At 31.3% G+C, this 21,691-nt stretch overlaps 1 protein-coding gene across 1 annotated transcript; it reads left to right on the top strand.

Annotated features, from left to right (window-relative positions):
- Window positions 1-745: 745 nt before the first annotated feature.
- LOC105325169 (glycerol-3-phosphate acyltransferase 3) lies at window positions 746-21,318 on the top strand. Its single transcript, XM_011424596.4, has 15 exons — window positions 746-1,164; window positions 2,470-2,584; window positions 4,558-4,703; window positions 5,597-5,639; window positions 6,554-6,608; window positions 8,110-8,172; window positions 9,146-9,220; window positions 9,732-9,821; window positions 10,337-10,427; window positions 12,626-12,741; window positions 13,127-13,182; window positions 13,761-13,846; window positions 17,546-17,674; window positions 17,927-18,006; window positions 18,638-21,318. Exons 1-15 carry the CDS (start codon window positions 1,018-1,020, stop codon window positions 18,723-18,725), a joined length of 1,380 nt encoding a protein of 459 aa, XP_011422898.3. The 5' UTR covers window positions 746-1,017; the 3' UTR covers window positions 18,726-21,318.
- Window positions 21,319-21,691: the final 373 nt, after the last annotated feature.

Genomic DNA, 21,691 nt, shown 5'->3' with positions numbered 1-21,691 from the left:
TCCCACTAACTACCGTAAATGACGGACCCCCCCCCCCCCCCCCCCGACCCCCCCCCCCACACACACACATACGGATTAGTATTTTCATGATCTTGAGAAGTTGCCGGGGTTTTTTTTTTTTTTGGGGGGGGGGGGGTTGGCTTGTCAAGAATTTTTGGATGAAATTGCCCCCCCCCCCCCTGATTTAAAAAAACAATGCTACAATGTACGTACGTGCGTGGGTAATATACGTGTATTGATAATGTGTGTAGCATTGTCAAAAATTTAAGTAAGTCTTGACGAATCTCGCTGAAGTCTAATTAACTTTAAAGATTGTAGCTACATTTGCTCTTATCCCATTTTAAATGGTCAATATATTTGTGTATATAGATATATATCGAACACCTCCTTATTTTTTCCATATATCAACTTTCTGCAACATTTTTTAACGGAAGTGTCTAGTTGGAAACTAATATAAAACTATCTTGTTCTGATGATGGATTCCATTTTTTTATCGTGCTAAATGCATGCACAAAGTTAACGTTTTACATGCAAATTTATTAATTACAAAACATTACCATGATTACACAAATTAATCAATTTCATTATATAAAGTTCTTATATTCCTTGCTCATCACTATAATTGAACTATGAGATGGTTAAAAAAAATATCTAAATGATCATTTCTAACATTAATTATCTAAATTTTGCAAACTCCACAAGGTTAAAATTATCAACCGTGCTTAATGTCCTTGACCTTAGATAAGAAAAGCTTCTATGTGACACTGATTGCTCGTGAACGCAGAGCGAACCAAAAAATCAGACTGAGCAAAAAGATGTGATGTAGGTCTAGTTTGTTGCTGATGAAACCCTTTTAGGTTGCACCCAATACAAAGAATGATTCAACTGTGCTGATTTTACAACATGTCATGAATTAAGAGCTTGTCAAAAAAGAACAGGACCGAATTGTTTTGGGTCGAAATCGACCCGCTCGTTTATTTTCTTTCCGTTGTTTTCCTATATGCAGACGAAATAAGGATGGACGGAGAGTTTTTAAAATTAACTTTATATTTGTTGTGTTCCACTGTGTGTTGTGTGATTGGCCTAACAGTGGTTTTAGCAGCTATAGGAAAGTCACTTGGAATAAGAAAACTATACACAAGTGTGTTACTCAGTATATTTGAGGTAAAGTTCCCTATCTATTTACCCTCTGTTTTCATTCATGCCGTTGAACTGGTTCTGTAATTATCAACAATCCATAATTCTTGCATCACAAATTAAATGAACTATCAATACGGTTACTATAGTTTTACATAGGTGCAGAATATACGTATCTTACACATGCTTGAATTGTTAACATTTTTCATTCAATAAACACTACATTAAAAAATATTATAGATTTTTAATCTCATATCTGTATTCAGAATATTATCTATATACATATACACAGAAATGAATTTGTATATGTAAGTAATATATTTAACTATACAACACAGGGCATTATATGTGTTCAGTCAAATATGAAATTAAACTGTCATCACTCATCGAATTCTAGAGTTTTCTATGGCTACATGTAAGTGCATGCGCATGGTTTGTTAATCATTATAATAGGACAGTTTTTGTAATATATGCTTATATATTTATATATATTTTTTTAACTTCTTGCCTTGTCTGCAAATGGGATTTATACCTTAGAATTCCTATTTTATCCTATGGGTAAGTTCATATTAATGGAAGAGTCACTGTAACAGCCACGAACATGAACTTTGATTTTCGCCTGTGACGTTGCAGTTTACAGTGTTCAACGTTTGTGACGTCATAATAAAACTCTTCATTTTAACCTTTGTGTACCCAGTGTGTATTACAGTGTTATAGCTGCTATAGCTTTCAACACACTTTACAAGCTAAAAATATGTGGAATGTAAATATATGTATTTCCATGCCAAACAAATTTATTATAAATTAAATTTTAAAAAAAGCTGTTTTCTCCCCTAATCCCTATTATCAAAGTCTTATTATTTTACTGCATTTTCTATTTAATAGAAAATGCAGGAAAATAATAAGACTTTGATTTTAGCAAAAGATCATATGCTCAATCTTAGTAGTGATGCCTCTTGTCCATTGCCAATGCCATTGGTTATTTGAAAAGTAATTTTTTGCATTTTTATTTAAATATATATGTAACATTATTGTGGGAGATAAGATTCAGATTGAATGCTTTTAAAAACATTGGTGAAATTCAGATAATAAGAGGCATAATAAAAAAGAAGCAATAAGCAGCTCAACAATGACTTATACAGGTCTCAAAGATTTAATGTGTCGAATGCAAGTTTGAGCTGACAATCACATTATTTTGATTTTTCCATGATCTTTGGAATCAGATCTATCAAACCATAACTTGCAATGTGCTCCACAAATTGTGTTACAGTGGTGATAGTGAAAGCTATAACATCTGTAGCAGCAAGTGTATATTCTTTATTTTTATTTTAGTTTGGCAAATCCAAGATAGAGAGGTATGAAAAACAGCGATATCAAAGAGAACCAAAAGATTCGGAGAGTCACGATGACTCGGACAGGTCGGACAAAGAAACAACAGAAAATGGAGGTTTGTATCAATATAAGGAACTAGTTGTCCTTCCTAGTGTGTATTGATTAGATGATACACTAATTAAATGAAAATTGCTGTATGCAGTCATGTTACCAATATAACCATTACAGATACAGCCTAGCTTATGCTATCTCTCTGCTCTATGCTCTTGAATTTTCATACTTTATATGAATGAAAAGAAGAATATATTGGATAAGTTTTTATATTTTTGAATCATTTTAGATTTACTTCTTACTTGTGTGTATATATATATATATGAAATGCTAACTTTGAACATATTTTGTCCTTTTTGCATTGTATATCAAAAAAAGATGTATCCTCAATGAAGCATACACAAAAATATCATAGTTTAAATGTTTTTGTTTAAATGTGGGAATTTTTTTTTTCATTTTCCACTGACAAACAGTTCATAATACATAGATTAATTAGATACACACATTGGTACTGGGATTGTATCAAACAGTTTATCTCTTATCTGTAGCTCTCTGTTGACAGGTGTCTATTTTTATGATTGATATGCACATACTCGCAAACACATACAGGGACTTTGTGTGGAATGAACCTTAATCAAACATCTTTAGACTCGAGGGTGATTGTTCGATAGGGTAGACCAACACTCGGCTCGTGGGAGCCTGAAACGCTCACTTTAGTTTTGCCTTTATATCACCATTATTCCCTTATTTTAGTCAGTGTAAATATTCTGTAAAATAGTATAAAAAAATAATGTGGCTGGTAATTTTCCTCAATGTCATAGTCTAGACTTCAAGGCTAGCATCAGGAAAAGGTCCGGGTTGTATTCGTCTAGTTCACTCTAGTTTGGATTGCCTTGAAAGGTTTATTCTGGCTATTCCATGATTAGCCCTATTTAGCTAAATATTACACATTTTTAAACAGCTGTTGACACACCCATAATAAAAATTGACAATCCCAAAAAGTATACAGATGACTATCTTTAGAAAGATCGTCAATTGATATTTAATGTTCTATGTGTATAAGTATTTAACAATTACAGTGGTACATGTACGTATACCCAAGGGCCTTGCGAGCTTAAATACAACTATCAAGCTGAATGAATATATTTTCCAGATGATACCTCACTACAAGTACATGTATACTTACAATAACTATATATAGATATAAGACTATGGAAAAAATAAATATATATATATATCTACATTTGTAAATACCAGGATATCATAAGATATTATAATTTTATCCTACATTTATATGATACACATAGTGTTGCATTAAACTAGAGATAAATGAATTTTTGTAGTACTTGTAGTACTTAGGACAGATCTACATAGAAATAATTTTCACTAATCTGTCTGATGAATCTGTACATTGAGAAAACAATTCTTATATACGCATATTGCTTTATCATACAGTTGTGTAATAAGCATATCAACTCCACGTGTGTGTATAGTTCATAACTATCAGGGCACCGGACTTTGACAAGTATTAAACAGTAGTAGGTCATTATAACCATCCAGTAAGGTATATGATGTTGTATATCAACATAATTTGAACAATAAGATGCCTCCAAAGAAAAGGTTTTTGATCCATAATGCAAAGTTATGTTTAAAATTGAAATTGACCACATGCAATTGAATGAATTTTCTTAAAACCCTGGATATGTATCCAATTACTGAAAAGGTTTCATTTCCCCTGAAAAATTTACCTTGATGTATATAGAAACAAGCTCATAAAAATAGATTTGGTATTTTGGTACCAATTCTCAAGATGTAACATTGATTATTCAAAAAGCATGGTGACCCACAAACTATAATGATTTACTAAATATCAAACTTTTACACAATTTCCACATATTACGATAATATATATATTATGTGAAAAGATGAACTTTTGAAAATTTGTGGTGTTGAAACAGTCAGGGGTGAAACTGAAATCCATTATATTAAAAAAGTAACTGATTATAATTGTCATTTTTACTAACTGTTTTTCTGTAGGTGACCCTCTAATACAGAGAGACATTGCCATAGACGCTTACCAAGGAATCCGTATTCCGTCCAATCGGGCCGATTATGACCTAACAAATCTTAAGAAAGAATTCCACATGTCAGATATCATGTATTTTGCAAAATGTGGAGTAGAGGTACTGTACAGACGTATGTCCATCTATTTTCTTTCAGTAGAACCATTGAATGAAAATAGTATTGTTAACCAATTTTAATTGGTGTGCAAGAAAATTTCCGAAGACCTTTGTCATCACAAATATTTCTTGCCACAACTTAGCTCTAGGTGCATTGTTTTAGATTATTTTAAAGTGGCATGGTCACGATTTTGGTAAAAAAAATTATTTTTTTTCCCATTTTGATGGTTACAATGCTTAAGTGATGCATTTTTAATAGGCAACCAAAATTTGAGTATCATGAGTTATAGATTAACATTTCCTAACATTTAACACATTCTAAAACTGGAATTTTCACATCAACATTCAAAATGTAAACGGAAGCTTTGTTTTCCTGTAAAGAATTGTAAGCTATATTGAACCTATGTAAACAAAAACAGGGGATGAGCCTTGTTTACTTGACAAAGAATTGTAAGCACTATATCTTGCTTATAACTCTAAGACTGACACTCAAATTTTATTTGATCATTTGAAATGCCTTCATAAAGCATTTTAAATAATGAAAACACAAAAATAAAATTTGACAAAAATCATGACCATGCCTCTTTAAGGCTTGGTATTCAAGCAGTCTACCACTAGCTAGATGGTAGATCATGCAATAAAGTTTATACATCTAATTTAAGTTTGTTTACAGTAATTTTATTCCTTATTCTGTATGAATATACATGTACTTCTTACGAAATAACAAAAAAATGTGTAATTTGTATTGCATTAATATTTCATTAAATATCTAGTAAAAATATGAATGCTTATGAAAGAATGTTCTATGCAGGCATGTGTATTACAATTATTGAGGCACGTATTTTTGTTCTTATTTTGAATCATTATTGCACTTCGCTATATCTTTTAAATTTCAGACAATTATTGAAGATGAAGTAACGAAGTGTTTCACAGCTGAAGGTATGACTATCAAATGCTTACTTTACCGTCGTATGAGGGGGGTGGGGTCGTAATTATTGCAACATGGCAAAACTGGTTTAAGTTGTTTGAGCACATCCCATTTCTTAGTTGTTAATGGTCTTAGCTTCACCAAACTTGCATCTATATGGTGCATCTTAATTGGCATAACTGATTAGCAGTATTTAGGAGTTAGGAACTAGACAGAATTTGATGCTAATCGAATCTGATTACGGATATGCCATAAGTACATTTAGATATTTATGCCCCCTTTTGAAGAAGAGAGGGCATATTGCTTTGCCGTCTGTCTGTCTGTCGGTCGGTTTGTTGGTCCTCCTACAGTTTCCATTCATTTTCTTTGCAGAGATTGCCTATACTGAAATAAAGTTTGGTATACATATTTATCATAATAATATCTAGGTCAATTCCAATTATTTTCAGTTTCTATTCGTTTTCTTCGCAGAGGTCTCCAAAGGAGGGGGGGCATAAGAGTTTCACAAACATCTTGTTTGTATTTATGATCAAATGTTAGTTCCTTGTTGCATAGTATTACATATGACCTTGACCATTTTTCAACTAAAAAGATCATGCATCATATATAATATGAACATTATCTAAAATGACATGACAGTAAAGTCTTTGTAAAATATTATTATATAGAAACATAAGCTCATTGGGATGAGATGTATTTCTGATTCGTAAATTTTTACCAATGTACAGGGCGAAGCATATATCGGTATTTTCTATAAGTATATAGTAAAAGTGCATTATAATAACCATTGTTACATTTTGAAATTATATCAATTCAGTAATTCCATTTTTTATGATAAAGAATAATTCATTAGGGCAATACCAGGAAACATCATTCAAATTATGTTACATTTACATGTCATATTACATTTTTTTATGATTTTCAGAGTTACGCACATGGAATTTCCTCACTAGAACTACGCATGGCCACCAGTATGTTAGGTAAGTTAGTGAACTATTGCATGAATGAGTATGATTAAAAGCATTTCATTGATGGTTTCATGAATTTATACAACCATAAATTGATGATCTGTGAATGGTATGCTGAACGCTAGACATCTTTATTGGTGCTTTTTTACTGGCAATCAATACACTTATAAATTGTACAGCACTGTTTAAATTTATGGCAGCTGTGAGCGTTATCTTTACAGCTTATTTCGTCTACATAAAGATTTAGCGGATCTATCATCAATTGTATCATCTTTGTTAGAGCTGTATAGGATCGAATTGGATCATAAACTTTCGGCAAGCAAAGATAAAATGATATAAAGTTCTGGAACAGTTTACCATTAATTGATATATTTTGGGCATATTTTTTGGTAGAAGTTTTTTTTCCTCACTATTAAAAATAGAAGATTTCTTTGTCTCCCAAATATATCAATACATAGTAATTTGTATAAAAGATACTGGTCAAGTGGAAAACAAGTTTGGAGGTCTGTCAACTAAAGAGTTAAGGCCATTGATAGAGGTCAAAGGTCAGATTTACATCAATGAAACTCAATGGTGTTTGTGGGGACATACAACTATAGTTTCACAAACTCAATTCGTCTAGTAAATTAACAACAGCAAGAATTTGTCCTGGAATAGATATTTGTAAATCTATGGACATACCAGTACATATTTATATTGAGTTTCAGAAATGAATTTACAGTTGTTAGTCTTGCACTTTTGAAAATTTTCAAGGAGGAAAATTTTTCATCAAAAAATATTTTTTGATATCCAATATGAAATAGACGAATTAGTTTTTGGGATGAACTACATAATTTCAGCTTCAGTGCTTTAGATTGCAAATATCAAGTGCAGTGTTAATTAATTATGTCCCCTTAATAGAAGGGAGGGCATATTGCTTTGCTGCTGTCTGTCTGTCGGTCGGTTTGTTGGTCCACCAACAGTTTATGTTCATTTTCTTCACAGAGGATGCACATATTCAAATGAAATTCGGTATACAGATTTATCAGAAAATAATATCTAGGTCAAGTTTAATTTTGGGTTCGATCGAGCAATTTTTGACAGAGTTATGCCCCTTTGACTTAGAAAACATCAAATTATTTGCAGTTTCGATCTGTTTATTTTCTTTGTGGATGTTCCTTAAGAGGGGAAGGGGGGGGGGGTGCATAAGTGTTTCACAAACATCTCTTGTTTTATGGAGACATGCTTATTTTATACTGTATGTCATACAAAATTGGTATTATCTTTTTTATTGTCTTGTCAGTTCATGATGATGAGACTGATTTTGTAGTGTATGGTATTTTGTTGTTTGGTAGTTTGACACTTGTTGCAATTTCTACTGTGCAATGATATTAAGACTGATATATTTAACTAAGCTGTGAACATCACTGTCATTACTATACATCTATACTAATGATATGTTGGTTGATATATGTACATATGTGCCAGCTATAGTGTTTAATACATGTACAACATATAACTTTTTCTGTTTCAGTGTTCGTCTTACAGTTCTTTGGTGTTTAGGATGTTTGTTGCGATATCTTCTTTTACCATTCCGGTAAGTATGCAAGTATAATTTCCCTTCCATCGCTATCCTGCATAAAGACAATTTAAAAAAAAATAATGTTGACACTCCAAAACACAAACAACAAACAACAAGAAAGCAGCTTTGAAGAAACAACTTGGGTGATTTGATACTGACAGACTTGCTATGTTACAGCACTCTTTATTACAGTACTCTTCACATAGAAATTTTTATATAAATACTAGTATATTAAATACCAATATATTAGATATTGTATCAAAAAACCATTTGACGTTTTACATAATAATGATAAAGAAAATATTTTGATATCTTCTCAAAAACCAATCAATCGGAAGCATCCTTATGTAGAGTAGGTTCAAGTTTATTTATGTGGGGGGGGGGGGGGGGGGGGGGTTACATAGTTGCAGAGAAATTTAAACTTGTTAAAATTCTCTTCTCAAAACCATTTTTCCAGAAGGGCTTTTGTGTTGAAGCATCCTTAGGCATTGTAGATTCAAGTTTGTTCAAGTCATAATCCAAAATGGTAGGGTGGGGCCATTATGGTGGAGGAGGTGTCAATTTTATTATTAAGGAAGATTAAGAGATATTTAGAGAAAATTCTTTTAAAATCTTCTGGAAAAGTAATGAGCCAAAAAAGCTAAAATTCTGTGATAGCACAGGCTGTGCAGATTAAAGTTTGATCAAACCATGCTCCTCTGGAGAAAAGTGGGGCCACAAAGGGGGGGATTTTTAAATCACTACTAATAAAGGAATAGAGAAAAATTTCTCACAAAAACTAAAACTAGAAAAGGGGCATGGTAAAATATGTGGATAAAAATCAGCACTTTTTGTGCAAGATCTACTGTACTTATTTGTCAAGAAATTTTGAATTTGATACTGTAATGCTGATTTGATCAGAGTTAAAGCTTTTGTTGCTCAGGTGAGAAAAGTGGCCTCTTTTGTATTTCAATCATGTCAATTAATGTGTATTTATGATTTCTTCCAGGTTGGTATTGTTATCCATAGGCCTGAGTTGGCTATTAATATCAACAGCAGTTATAGGCTTACTACCTGATATAAGGTGGGTGTGGTTTATTATGTTCATACCTGTTAACCCTTCAGCATTTCGTGGGGGTCTCCTGTGAAATAACATGAAATTTTTAAATATGATGTTACTTTGAATTTCTTTAAGTAATCTATTTTAAGTGTAGTTTTCTGTAGGTATAATCTAATTGTTAAAAAGAATGTTTAAGATCTAGAGAATGAAAAAGGAAAAAATATATATATTAAATGATCAATGGTGTAGTTTATTTGTCTCCCTTTATGCCATATTCCATTTGTATCAGAAATGGTATTAATAGAATATGAACAACAGATACTTGATCAGCAAGATCAGACCTCTTAAAAATAAATATTTGTGTCAGAATTATTTAATTGCCAGGGATAGAATTTTTTTATGATTTGTATCTGTGGCTTGAATCTTGATTTTATTTATGATTGTACACTGTGTTATTAGTGCATGTTCCTGTAGAGTGTATAGTACTGGGATATTGCCAAGTTTAATGGTCAAGAAATGTTGGGGTTTTTTTCAGTTTAAGAAGACAATTGAATAGATATGCTTCCCTGATCTGCCATAGAATTCTGTGTAGAGCTTGTTCTGCTGTTGTCACATACCATGGAAGGTTGGTCAAATATTGTCAAGCTAAACATAATCATATACATGAACTTTATTTATTGCACACTAAAATTGAAATGAGAGTCTAATTTAAATAAACCATTATGATAATTGTTATTAACTCTAAGTTTAATTACATATCCTTACATGCTAAAAACTTAATATTGTATGTATTAATATTAAGATATATTGTTTCATGAATTTTAAATATATTGATTTACAATAAACAGTAAAAACGGTTACAGCATGCATGCATCCTTTTAACAAATTCACACATTGAATTCAGTTTCATTCTCCTTAGTTCTACAGATTGATTATTAACTTATTGGATATGAAAAGTTATCCTTATAACGATATGAATTTTTGTATCCTTGACACTTGGCTTATTAAATGTACATGTTTTTCTGTACCTGTATTTATAAATGATATATATTTTAAAATATCTATACTCTAAATTTCACTTAAGAGTGAGGACTTTCTTACTGCCAAAACTTCTTAACCTTGCATTCTTTGTGTTTGCAGAGAAAACATGGTCAAGAATGGGATCTGTGTGGCCAACCACACGTCTCCTCTGGATGTCATCATTCTGTCCTGTGATAACTGCTACTCCCTGGTTAGTAAAGGACTAGTGATAATTAAGGAACAACATATTCTCAGATTTGATTTATATTGTAATGCAGCTATAGTAAAAGAAACTATTCCTGTTCAGTGTCCTCTGACCAAGTCATTATTTCCTTCTTCAGGTCCAACAAATAATATGTTGCCCTCGTACCCAGTCAGTAACTTTTCATTATTAAAATAATATTTTACAAATTGTACATTTAGTTTGTTAAACCCTTAAAAATATTCTTCTAACAAAAAAAGTTTAACAAAACAAATATCAATTCCACTGGTCTAACAAATTTGATGTTGTCCAGTCTGCCAGTCCAACATAAAAGTTGTTGGACTGCTACATCACTGCTAATTATTATCATTAGATCTTGGCAAAAAAGAAAAAGCCGCCTAGCTGTGCAACATATAAATGGCTGGTTGCTACTTGAAATAATATACTTGTATCTGTAGCAAAGGTTTAATTATAAAACAGTTGTTGACTGGGCTTGGGGTAACATGATTTGTTTAGACCTTCAAAAAAAAAATGTTGCCTTTGGCCTTGGGTGGGCAACATTTGTGTCTTCAGGTCCAACAAATAATGTGTTGCCCTCGGTGTTTTCCCGTTTTGCACACATTTGATAATTGGGTATAGAACAATAGGTGTGATTTGTGTTGTGATAGCAATTATAGTCTGCTTTCAGTCAAGGACTTTATCTGGATTTTTACTTGTGTTTTATCACTCATTCATCAACGCCACAAATCAAGAAGAATATAGATATTTTGTTGTGTTTTAGTTTAATAAGTAATAACTATCGCCATTTTTTCATTTTCAAAGATCATATTAATATTTTTAGTCTTAAATTTCTGCTCACTGATAAGAAAAATAATACAAGGATGAGATGATTTGACTTTTACATTTTTATGCCCATTTACTTTACATATAAAACTCAATGAATTGAGGAAAAATTGCTGGTCATAAGCCAAATGGAAGCCGATTCAGTGGATAATTATATGATAAAGGGGAAAACTACACGGACAGTGAAATGGGATACTGTGTGTCTCTTTTTACCACTCACATTGTAGCTGCAAAATATGTAAAACGCATGTTTATAATTGGTTGTTTGGTATTAAGATTATTGTGAAACAAAACAGACCTTTATCACAAAATATTTCAATCTTTGGAGAAGCAGCCAGTAGATCTTTTGATTGACTTCACTGCTTTAGTATATTGCGGGTCACTTTTCTGGTTTTTCAAATCAAAATAATAATTCAAATATTGATTCGATATCCCTCAAACTGAAGAAGGTTGAAAATGTATGAATTAGGTCGACATTTGAAAGGTTTTGTGAAAAAATATTTTCAGTTTTTGAAGCATGTAAAATTGCCTTTTTAATTATTATCATACCATCAAACAGTTTGTCTATTTTCTTCGATTATTCAAGCCACAGCATAAATGAAAAATATAAAATATTTAGCAGCGTTTTCACTAGACACATTTCCTCCATTTATGTAAGCAAAAGCAATAAATAAATATTAATATATGATATTTTCTCTCCAAACTTGTAGCATGTACATGTACTTCCTGAAGGCGGGAAATTAAAAAGCACTACATACACAACATTTTTGCAATAATCAGTTTTATTTAAAGAAATTAATGAAATTGTTCATGACCAAATCGCTGTTTAAAATTAAATTCAAGAACATGGATGTCTATTATGTAAATGTGCTTTTATGCAAGTTATATTGTAACATAAAATAAATTTAAATATCAGTTGCGAGTAGATGTTTTATTTATTTCATTTCAATGTCAATTGCCCTTACAGGAACTATGATATAGAGTATAGCAATTAAGCAATTATCTCACCTGGTCAAATTCCCATTTCGCACACATTTTTTCGATACCTAATTTTCAAATGTGTGCAAAACGGGAACATACCCAGTCAATAACTGTATATAAGTGACCTATTTGTACATGGTGGAATATGATTTTTTTAACAAATTCATGAATTTTAATAAGCATATTTCTGAATGCACCTGTTGTTATATTGGCAATAAGCGACGATGTACCCTATTAAGCAACTTTTTGCCAAAAAACGCAAAAAAATAATACACAGCCAATGTAAAACATTTACGGTAATGTAAATTAGGGAGATTTTTTTTGTATTCTGTATTTCATGGTCTATTTGATATAATACAAAACGAACTCATTGATCCCTGTAGGTGGGACAGAGACACGGGGGGTTCCTGGGACTGGTCATGAAATTACTGGCCAGGACTGCTGATCACATCTACTTCGAGCGGTCGGAAGTAAAAGACCGATTTATTGTTGCCAAAAGGTAAGAAAAATCAGTTTGGGTGGTGGAAAGATTTATGATTGTCAGCCCATGTGCACTACAAAATTATGTAATTGAATTAAGAACTTAAATGATATTTTTCTGAATAGATTATGTTTTTAATTGGCAATTATAAATAGGTTGATTTGTTTGTAAAAAATCTGGTAATAGAAGTTATAGTAAAACTGTAAGTTTGGACAGTGCTAGCTTGTTTATACAATCACTTTGACTTTGGATCATGTAGCAATACTATTTTTACAATACATACTAGAAAATATATTTGAAATGAACCTCTTTATTGTGTTTCAGATTAAAAGATATAGTTATACATGTGCATTTTTAACAATATGTACTGGAAAATGTTATAAAAAATTTCATTGTCTTTCAGATTAAAAGAACATGTAGAAGATAAGAATAAATTACCTATTTTAATATTCCCAGAAGGTAGGTGGACTTACATGGCGCATGTCATGTAAACGTATTTAAATTACATGTAAAGTGAAAAATATTTACCCAATTCTATTTTTCTGTGTTCATTTTCTCATGAACAATTTTTCCTTGGTTTCACATTGAAAAATACATATTAGCCAATGTGAAATTAAAACAACTGTTAAATTTTAAACCATTTGGATTCAAAGATAGAGTGTGACGTGATAAAATAAAAATCTACATTATTGAGATTCCCTGGGTTTTGTTTATTTGGAATTGGATGAAAAAAATTATAACTTGATATGAATCATTATTCTTTACTTTCAGAATACTTTAAACCAATTTTTATTTGCGGCGACTTTATTTTGTGATTAACTACCGATAAACTGGTTCGTGACGACTAATGTTCGCTAACAAACCTTATCCAGACCTGTATTGTTATAAAAACTATATAGACAAAGGATTGGTTCGCGGCGAGAAATATTCATGACGACAAGGCTCTCGCTATACCCTCGAAAATTTCTTGCACGCGAATAAAAGTTGGTTTACAGTATATGACCTCTCCAAAAACTTGTTTATTGCGATATTTTCAGGCACGTGTATAAACAATACATCTGTAATGATGTTTAAGAAAGGCAGTTTTGAAGTTAGTGATGATATTTACCCAGTAGCCATAAAGGTTGGTATGCATGTCAACATTTCCATTTCATTTTATTTATTTTCATATTGTATAAAACAATATAGAGAAAATATACAACACAGACAATATTATGCAAAAAGCAAGAGTGTATGCTGTACACATCAACCTGGAGAAATGACTCTCTTATTCATAATATTGATAAATTTACATAAGTTATTAATAAGAGCTAAGAGCTTTATAAGGCGATTGGGTCTGACTGACGTCATAAGCAAGGGAGGTAAGCCGCGTAAGTCAATGTTCCTTTTCCCGATTAAGTAATTTTGATCGACTGTGGCACTCACATTTTGCATAAAATATCCAAAAAACAATGTCAGTCTTATTAAATAGGCACTTATTTATAATCTATTTTGCAGGCTATAGTACATTTCATAACCAAATTGAGTATGTAAGCCCAGCTATCGCAATGGTCTCGGTGCTAGTGTATTCATCCGCTGAAACCGAGACATATTGTTTTCAATAAAATGTGAACATTTTTAAAGACGGCAACCATTTCAAATCTGCAAACTTGTTTTGTTGACGTACAGTTCTGCTCGAAATTGAAGTATGTCATCTATTTTTCTTCAAACACATACGAAAACTCTGCACTTATTTGAGTTGTTTGGCTCCTAAAAATGTAACTTCCGGACGTACGATCCCTAGATGGCTTTCGAGCTTCGCTCGACGCCATAAAAAAACCAGTTTAATACTTCTTAAACATAAAGTCAATACAACTCACATTTTTTTTAGATCCTGCAACACCAAAGATCTTAAATATACAAAGTAAAATGAAAAATTCTAGGTACCCTCCTGGACGCCTTCTTACAATTTTGCATGTTTTTCTCCAAAACACATTCTTAATATTTATACAGTAAATCTTGCTGATTTCTGATGTTGTGCATTCATGCAGGTGTATTTCCCAAACCAGTTAAATTGTTATCACATAAACATTTCTTTATCATTCATGATTAATAAATGTTTTTCACTCCGGATCTTGTCTAGTCAAATAATTCAAAAAATTTGAAAGCATTTGGTCGTCTAAAATACATTGATGGTAAATAAGCTTTTCTATATTCTTGCAAATCTGGACATATCATAATATAGTGATATTCATCGCCAATGTTATTTTTACATAAATTACAAAATCATTGATTTCTAGGTACATTGTTCTATCTCCTGTCTCAATTGGCAGTTTATGATTGCTTGTTCTAAATCTAAATCTAAGTAATGTAGTAATGTTATTATACCCCCGCTCCGAAGGAGAGGGGGTATACTGTTTTACCCTTGTGTGTCTGTCTGTCCGTCCGTCTGTCCGTCTGTCTGTCTGTCCGTCTGTCTGTCTGTCCGTCCGTAACAAAAATTTCTGTCGCATTTATCTCAGTAACTATTTATCGCAGATGCTTGAAATTTTAACACAGTGTTTGTTAAGGCATGCCATATCGTGGGATATATTTTTGTACCAATCGGACGTCAACTTCCTGTTAAATGACGACTTTGCTTATTTTTTAACCAAAATTTTCAAACAAATTTTCGTCAAAGATTTCTCAGCAACTGTTTATCGCAGATGCTTGAAATTTTTACTCAGTATTTGTATAGGCATGCCATATCGTGGGATATATTTTTGTACCAATCAGACGTCAACTTCCTGTTAAATGACGACTTTGTTTTTTTTTAGCAAAAATTTTCAAACAAATTTCCGTCAAAAAATTCTCAGCAACTGTTTATCGCAGATGCTTGAGATTTTTACACAGTATTTGTATAGGCATGCTTTATCGTGGGATATATTTTTGTACCAATCAGACGTCAACTTCCTGTTAAATGACGACTTTGTTTATTTTTTGCCAAAATTTTCAAACAAATTTCCGTCAAAGAATTCTCAGCAACTATTTATTGCAGATGCTTGAAATTTTAACACACTATTTGTTTAGGCATGCCATATTATGGGATATATTTTTGTATCAATCGGACGTCAACTTCCTGTTAAATGACAACTTTGCTTGTTTTTTAACCAAATTTTCAAACAAATTTTCGTCAAAGATTTCTCAGCAACTATTTATCGCAGATGCTTGAAATTTTAACACAGTGTTTGTTAAGGCATGCCATATCGTGGGATATATTTTTGTACCAATCGGACGTCAACTTCCTGTTAAATGACGACTTTGCTTATTTTTGAACCAAAATTTTCAAACAAATTTTCGTCAAAGATTTCTCAGCAGCTATTTATCGCAGATGCTTGAAATTTTAACACACTATTTGTTTAGGCATGCCATATTGTGGGATATATTTTTGTATCAATCAGACGTCAACTTCCTGTTAAATAATGACTTTGTTTATTTTTTGCCAAAATTTTCAAACAAATTTTCGTCAAAGATTTCTCAGCAGCCATTTATCGAAGATGCTTAAAATTTTTACACAGTATTTTTTTTAGGCATGCCATATCGTGGGATATATTTTTGTACCAATCAGACGTCAACTTCCTGTTAAATGAGTACTTTGTTTATTTTAGCCAAAATTTTCAAACAAATTTTCCTCAAAGATTTCTCAGCAGCTATTTATCGCAGATGCTTGAAATTTTAACACACTATTTGTTTAGGCATGCCATATTGTGGGATATATTTCTGTACCAATCGGATGCCAGCTTTCTGTTAAATGTCGACTTTGCTTATCTTGCATATTCACATCAGAGCGGGGGTATCACTAGTGAGCATTGGCTCACAGATATCTTGTTCATATAAGCACCAGAGTTTATGTAATTTCTAGGTACAAACATATCATTGGTAAATAAATTATAGATCAATCCTTTACTAGATGTGTTACAATCTGAGACCTATTTTTGTTGAAATTGGTCAATCAAAGTTTGCTTAACAACATTTAAAATCCATTTTTCATTTTCTACATTTTGCATAAACCAGGCATAGCTTAGACCACATTCATGCAAAATATTCTGTATGCATTCAACCCATTTGAAATTATAATTGTTGATTTGTGTTAGGCTATATGTAAAAAATGATACAGTATATATGAAAAATATAGTAACTTTGAGCAAAATGTGTTAATTGACCTTTAATTAAGTTTAAGGTCATTTATTATCATTGTACATGTATTTTGTACACTTATCTCCCCTTTGTCCAATGTGGTTCATACTTCAAGCAAAGCTTACCGCAGAGAAAACTGTTCAGTGAAGTAACAAAATAATTTTCAAAACAAGGAATAAAGAGAAGCTGCAATGAAAAAGAATTTTTGATATATTATAAATTGGCACAGGTTAAAAAAAAAGTAAGAAAAAACACACAAAATTGTGTTCACTATTGAAGTGGATATTTGAGGACACTCAAATCTTTAGTAACTCTCTCACTCAAACTTTTTAAGGAAATTTAGTTGGTCAAAATACAGTAGATTGAAAATACTACATAATAAATTCGATACAATTCAGTTTATTGACAACACTATGTTGGGATACAATCAAACTGGGATCAAATGACAGACAAAAGAATATCATAACATAAAGGCTATAGCATGCAAGACAATTTTGTACAATACTTCATAGTCCCTGGAACTGTTTTCTCTGCTAAAAGCAACTGTTTTTTTTCTGCTTAAAGCATTTATCTAAGTAGACTCATAGATTTTTGTAGTACATGTATAAAGAACCAACCAATTATTATCTGGTAAATAAACCTTCAGAACTCTTGGTTTCTTTTTCAGTATGATAAAAGATTTGGAGATGCTTTTTGGAACAGCAGTAAAATGGGAATGGTACAACATATATTTGATCTCCTGACAAGCTGGGCTTTAGTAGCAGAGGTGTGGTATCTTCCCCCTATGCACAGAAATGTAAGTCTGTATACAATACATGTATATGCAACCCATGCCTCAGTCAGGGTATAACTGTTGTTTTTAATAGTAAAAAAAAAATTACATGAAATTTATAGATATGAAAATGCATGGATATTCTGTTTTGAATTTTTTTGGCTATAAATTTTTTTTAGATTTTTTTTTAAGTTATATACAGTCAGTAACAGAGAAAAAAGAGTAAATTTCTAGCCTTTGTGTACATAGACACTCACACTCAATGCACTTTTTCAGGAAAATGAAAGTGCTGTTGATTTTGCAAACAGAGTGAAAAAAGAAATAGCAAGACAAGGAGGTTTAGTGGATTTATCATGGTGAGTGTTCAATTGAACATGAAATTGGTATTTTTCACATTGGCAAATTTCATAAAGTGAATTAAAGAGGTATTTCATTAAAATACTTGTTTATCTTGAAGGGAAACTCTCTAGTTTGCAAGCAACATTTTCTCATTAGCATGAGTTTGTATTGAAACTATCATCAATTTTTTTTCTATTGGAATGTAAAGAGGATAGGATGAAATGTGAAATTTTAACTCTAGTTTGCTCTGAAATTTATGAACCAAATGAATTTCTTATGAATTAGTGTCTATCACCGTATATAAACTTACCATTCATTTACACATATAGAAGTACAGGAAATCAGATTTTTTTAAAGCTTGCATCCAGTACCAATTTAGATGGTTATTTGACCTGTAAGATACCTTTGTTTAAAATTGGCTGTACTGCTTCAGTGCTGAGAAAAATTGTAGTTTAAGTCATGAAATTTTACTTGCAAAGATTGAAGAATGACTAATGACAACAAAGGAAATGCCTGTACATGCATTCCCAAAATATTGGCTACTTTAACTAGGAATTTACTGCTGTATCTTTAAAAATAAAGTGTGGATTAGTCAATGGCAGCTATGACCATGGGGCTCATTATTTTCATCATTTATTGTTTAAACAGGGACGGTCAACTAAAGAGAATGAAGGTGAAGGACTCTTGGAAAACCAAAACACAGGATGACTTCAGCAAAATTCTGAAAGTAGATTGATTCAACATGCTGCTTTGTAATTTGTCGTTTGGTGCAGATTGACAACTAAATGGACTGTTTAGATGTAGATTTCAATAGTTTTATTCTATGAAGCTGTCAAGTAGTGTAAAAAAAAACCTATACTTAGTTGTTTTTTCCTTTGTATCCATATTGCATTTAATGCTGTTTTTTAAATGCACATGTTAATGTTATGTATATATTTCAAATATAAGAGGCATTATGATTTATAGTTGTAATTTGTTTCTTAGATGGGGAAATAATCCATGGTGTCTATGTTATAAATGACCATTAAGGAGAATAGACTTGTGTTAAAATGTTAAATTACGTCAAAATATATCTTTTGAAATACATCAAAAGATTGATTTAAACAAAACTTTTGTTGTTGGTTGATAAATGTAGTCAATATTTGAAGTTCAATTCTTGAGTAAATCAAACAAATGAAATATAATTTTTTTACTGTAACAAGTCTCTTCTCAGGTAATGGTCTTGGGGCCTAATAAAAAGGGTTGTAGTCTGTGTCATTTTTGAAACACAATGAGTGGAAAAATTTATTTTCTTAAATATGTGTATACGGTAATATTGGTCAGTTTATCTTGTAACACTGTTGATGAACTTTGTATTTACTGAAATCCTTGGTGAAGAAATAATTGGTGCTACCTTGGGGTTTATTGTTCACAGATTTCCTAACTTGGGAGTAACATTTTTCTTAAATAACTCAATTTATGCCCCTTCAAATATGTACATTTGATTCATAATATCACTGTTAAGCCACAGGTATTTGCACATTGTAATTCATATCTTATATACCTGTACATTTGTACTAGTTTAAACATTTTGATAACTATAACATTAATATGAACATATGAATTACATGTTATATTCAAACTAAAATTGGAACATATTTTTGGACAGTTTGAAAATCAGCAAATGAATTTATTAGTGGGTTTTTTATATACCACATTGTTTAATGTTTATCAAATCAATTGATATAAAAAGATAAAAAACTTGACATCTTTAAGTTGCAGTTTTAAAAACGATCTGGATCAACAAGAGTTCAATACCTCATCTTAATATTATTGCATCTCCATAACTTAATGAATCTTATCTGTGACTGAGGTACAAAGCTATATTTACTTCTTACTTATTCTTTGTTGGTGTAGACCCTAACAATTCATTAGGGTCATGGTATTGAAATTTTGTATGATGATATGACCATGCGTGGATTTAGAGCCATACTGCCCCTCCTGGAAAATTTGTGTTTCTTAAATTTGAAATAAGTCTCGGACCCCCCTCCCCTGGAAAATTTTTCTGGATCTGCGCATGCATGACCATTGTTCAATTATATATTTTTGTACTTTTCATTGTTGTTTACAATTCAAGCTAGTGTTGATAAAGGACCCTGTATTTCAGATTTACTGCATATATAGAAGTACTATTATTTAAACATGTATTTGTTTAATATTTCCATCTTATTGGATTGCATGTTTTCCTTTCATTATTACGGTATTTTGTAGTGTTAAACAATGAACGATGCAAATATCGGATAGTAAAACTCGTATTTGGTTACTTGGTAAATTTTAACATATTGGTAGTAAATTTGTAAAAAATATTGATAAATGGCAATATTTAAATGCATACAAACACTTTTCTTAATTTTAAATACATGTACCATTAGACTGGTCTTGTGGTTCACAGATATATCAAAGTTTTGATGAGTTTTTGCTGTTTACTGTTAATTGATAGCATTGGTTGTGGTGGTGGGGGTGTCTCATTTAGAACTTTGCTAGTCAGAGGAACACATCAAAACGGGATTCAAAATGTGTGAAATGTAAATTATGTGAGATGGAACAATAAAATATGGTTAGGACTACAAATATGTTAAATAATCTTTAATTATTTATTACCAGTACATTAATATTTTATTTCTATTGATAGATAAGGAGATGGGATAAATAATAGACTTGAAAATTGTAACCAAAAATTGTCTGTGTAAACGAGTACATGTACTAAAAATTGTCTGATTTGACAACACTAATATAATTTTGTTTTCCTTAGTTACAGTCTACTTAAAGTTCATATTTTAGTAATGAAAAGAAATATGTGCATCAATAAAATTAATTAATTTGGAACATGAGACTAAAATTATTCAAGTTTATTTAAATCTTTATTTCTGTCTTTCATCCTTTTTATGCTTCCACGGTGGGGATTGTAATGAGTTTTACAATAGATCAAGACATGTGTATTCGATGTAAAATATGTCTTAGTGTTCATAGCCCTGTATCATGAAAGGTATGGAAGTTTGTTAAACAGAGCTAAGCCAAATTAATACAGCAATTAAAACATATTTTTGTCAACAATTAAACTTACTTGTGTATCTTATTGTCAAATATATGTTTAAATATCAAGCTTTTGATACTTCAATATTACATCATGTATTAGATTCATGCATTCATGTAAAATGTACTTGTGAATTTTGTTTGACCATATAGAAACAGCTGATTTGTTACCTTGTTAAAAGTCTGTGTTAAAGTATGTAAATTTGTGCAGATAATTGGAATTAAATTTCTTGCCACAATATAGCATAAGAATTGAATGCTGTTTTTGGTTTTATAAACTAACAAGCACTGAAAAAAAACTTGAACAGATTACTGGTGATATAATTATTTTTATAGATACATGTGTAATAGGGGGAGGGGGTATGGAGAATGAAATCCATGTTTATATTCAGTTTGATGAAAAGTAGAGCTGAAAGTATATTTGATCAGCATTAATCTTTCTTAAAGGGGCATGGTCACAATTTTAATCAAATTCTATTTTTATGTTTTAATTATTTACAATGCTTTAGAAATGCATTTCTAATGATCAAATAAAATTTGAGAGTCATTCGTAGCGTTATAAGCAAGATACAGGGCTCACAACTCTTTGTCATGTAAACAAGGTTTTAGGTTTAAAACTGAAATTTTTAC

Source organism: Magallana gigas, chromosome 8 (genome assembly GCF_963853765.1).
Source record: "Magallana gigas chromosome 8, xbMagGiga1.1, whole genome shotgun sequence".
Lineage (NCBI taxonomy): Eukaryota > Metazoa > Mollusca > Bivalvia > Ostreida > Ostreidae > Magallana > Magallana gigas.
This window is presented reverse-complemented; position numbering and strand designations above follow the sequence as displayed.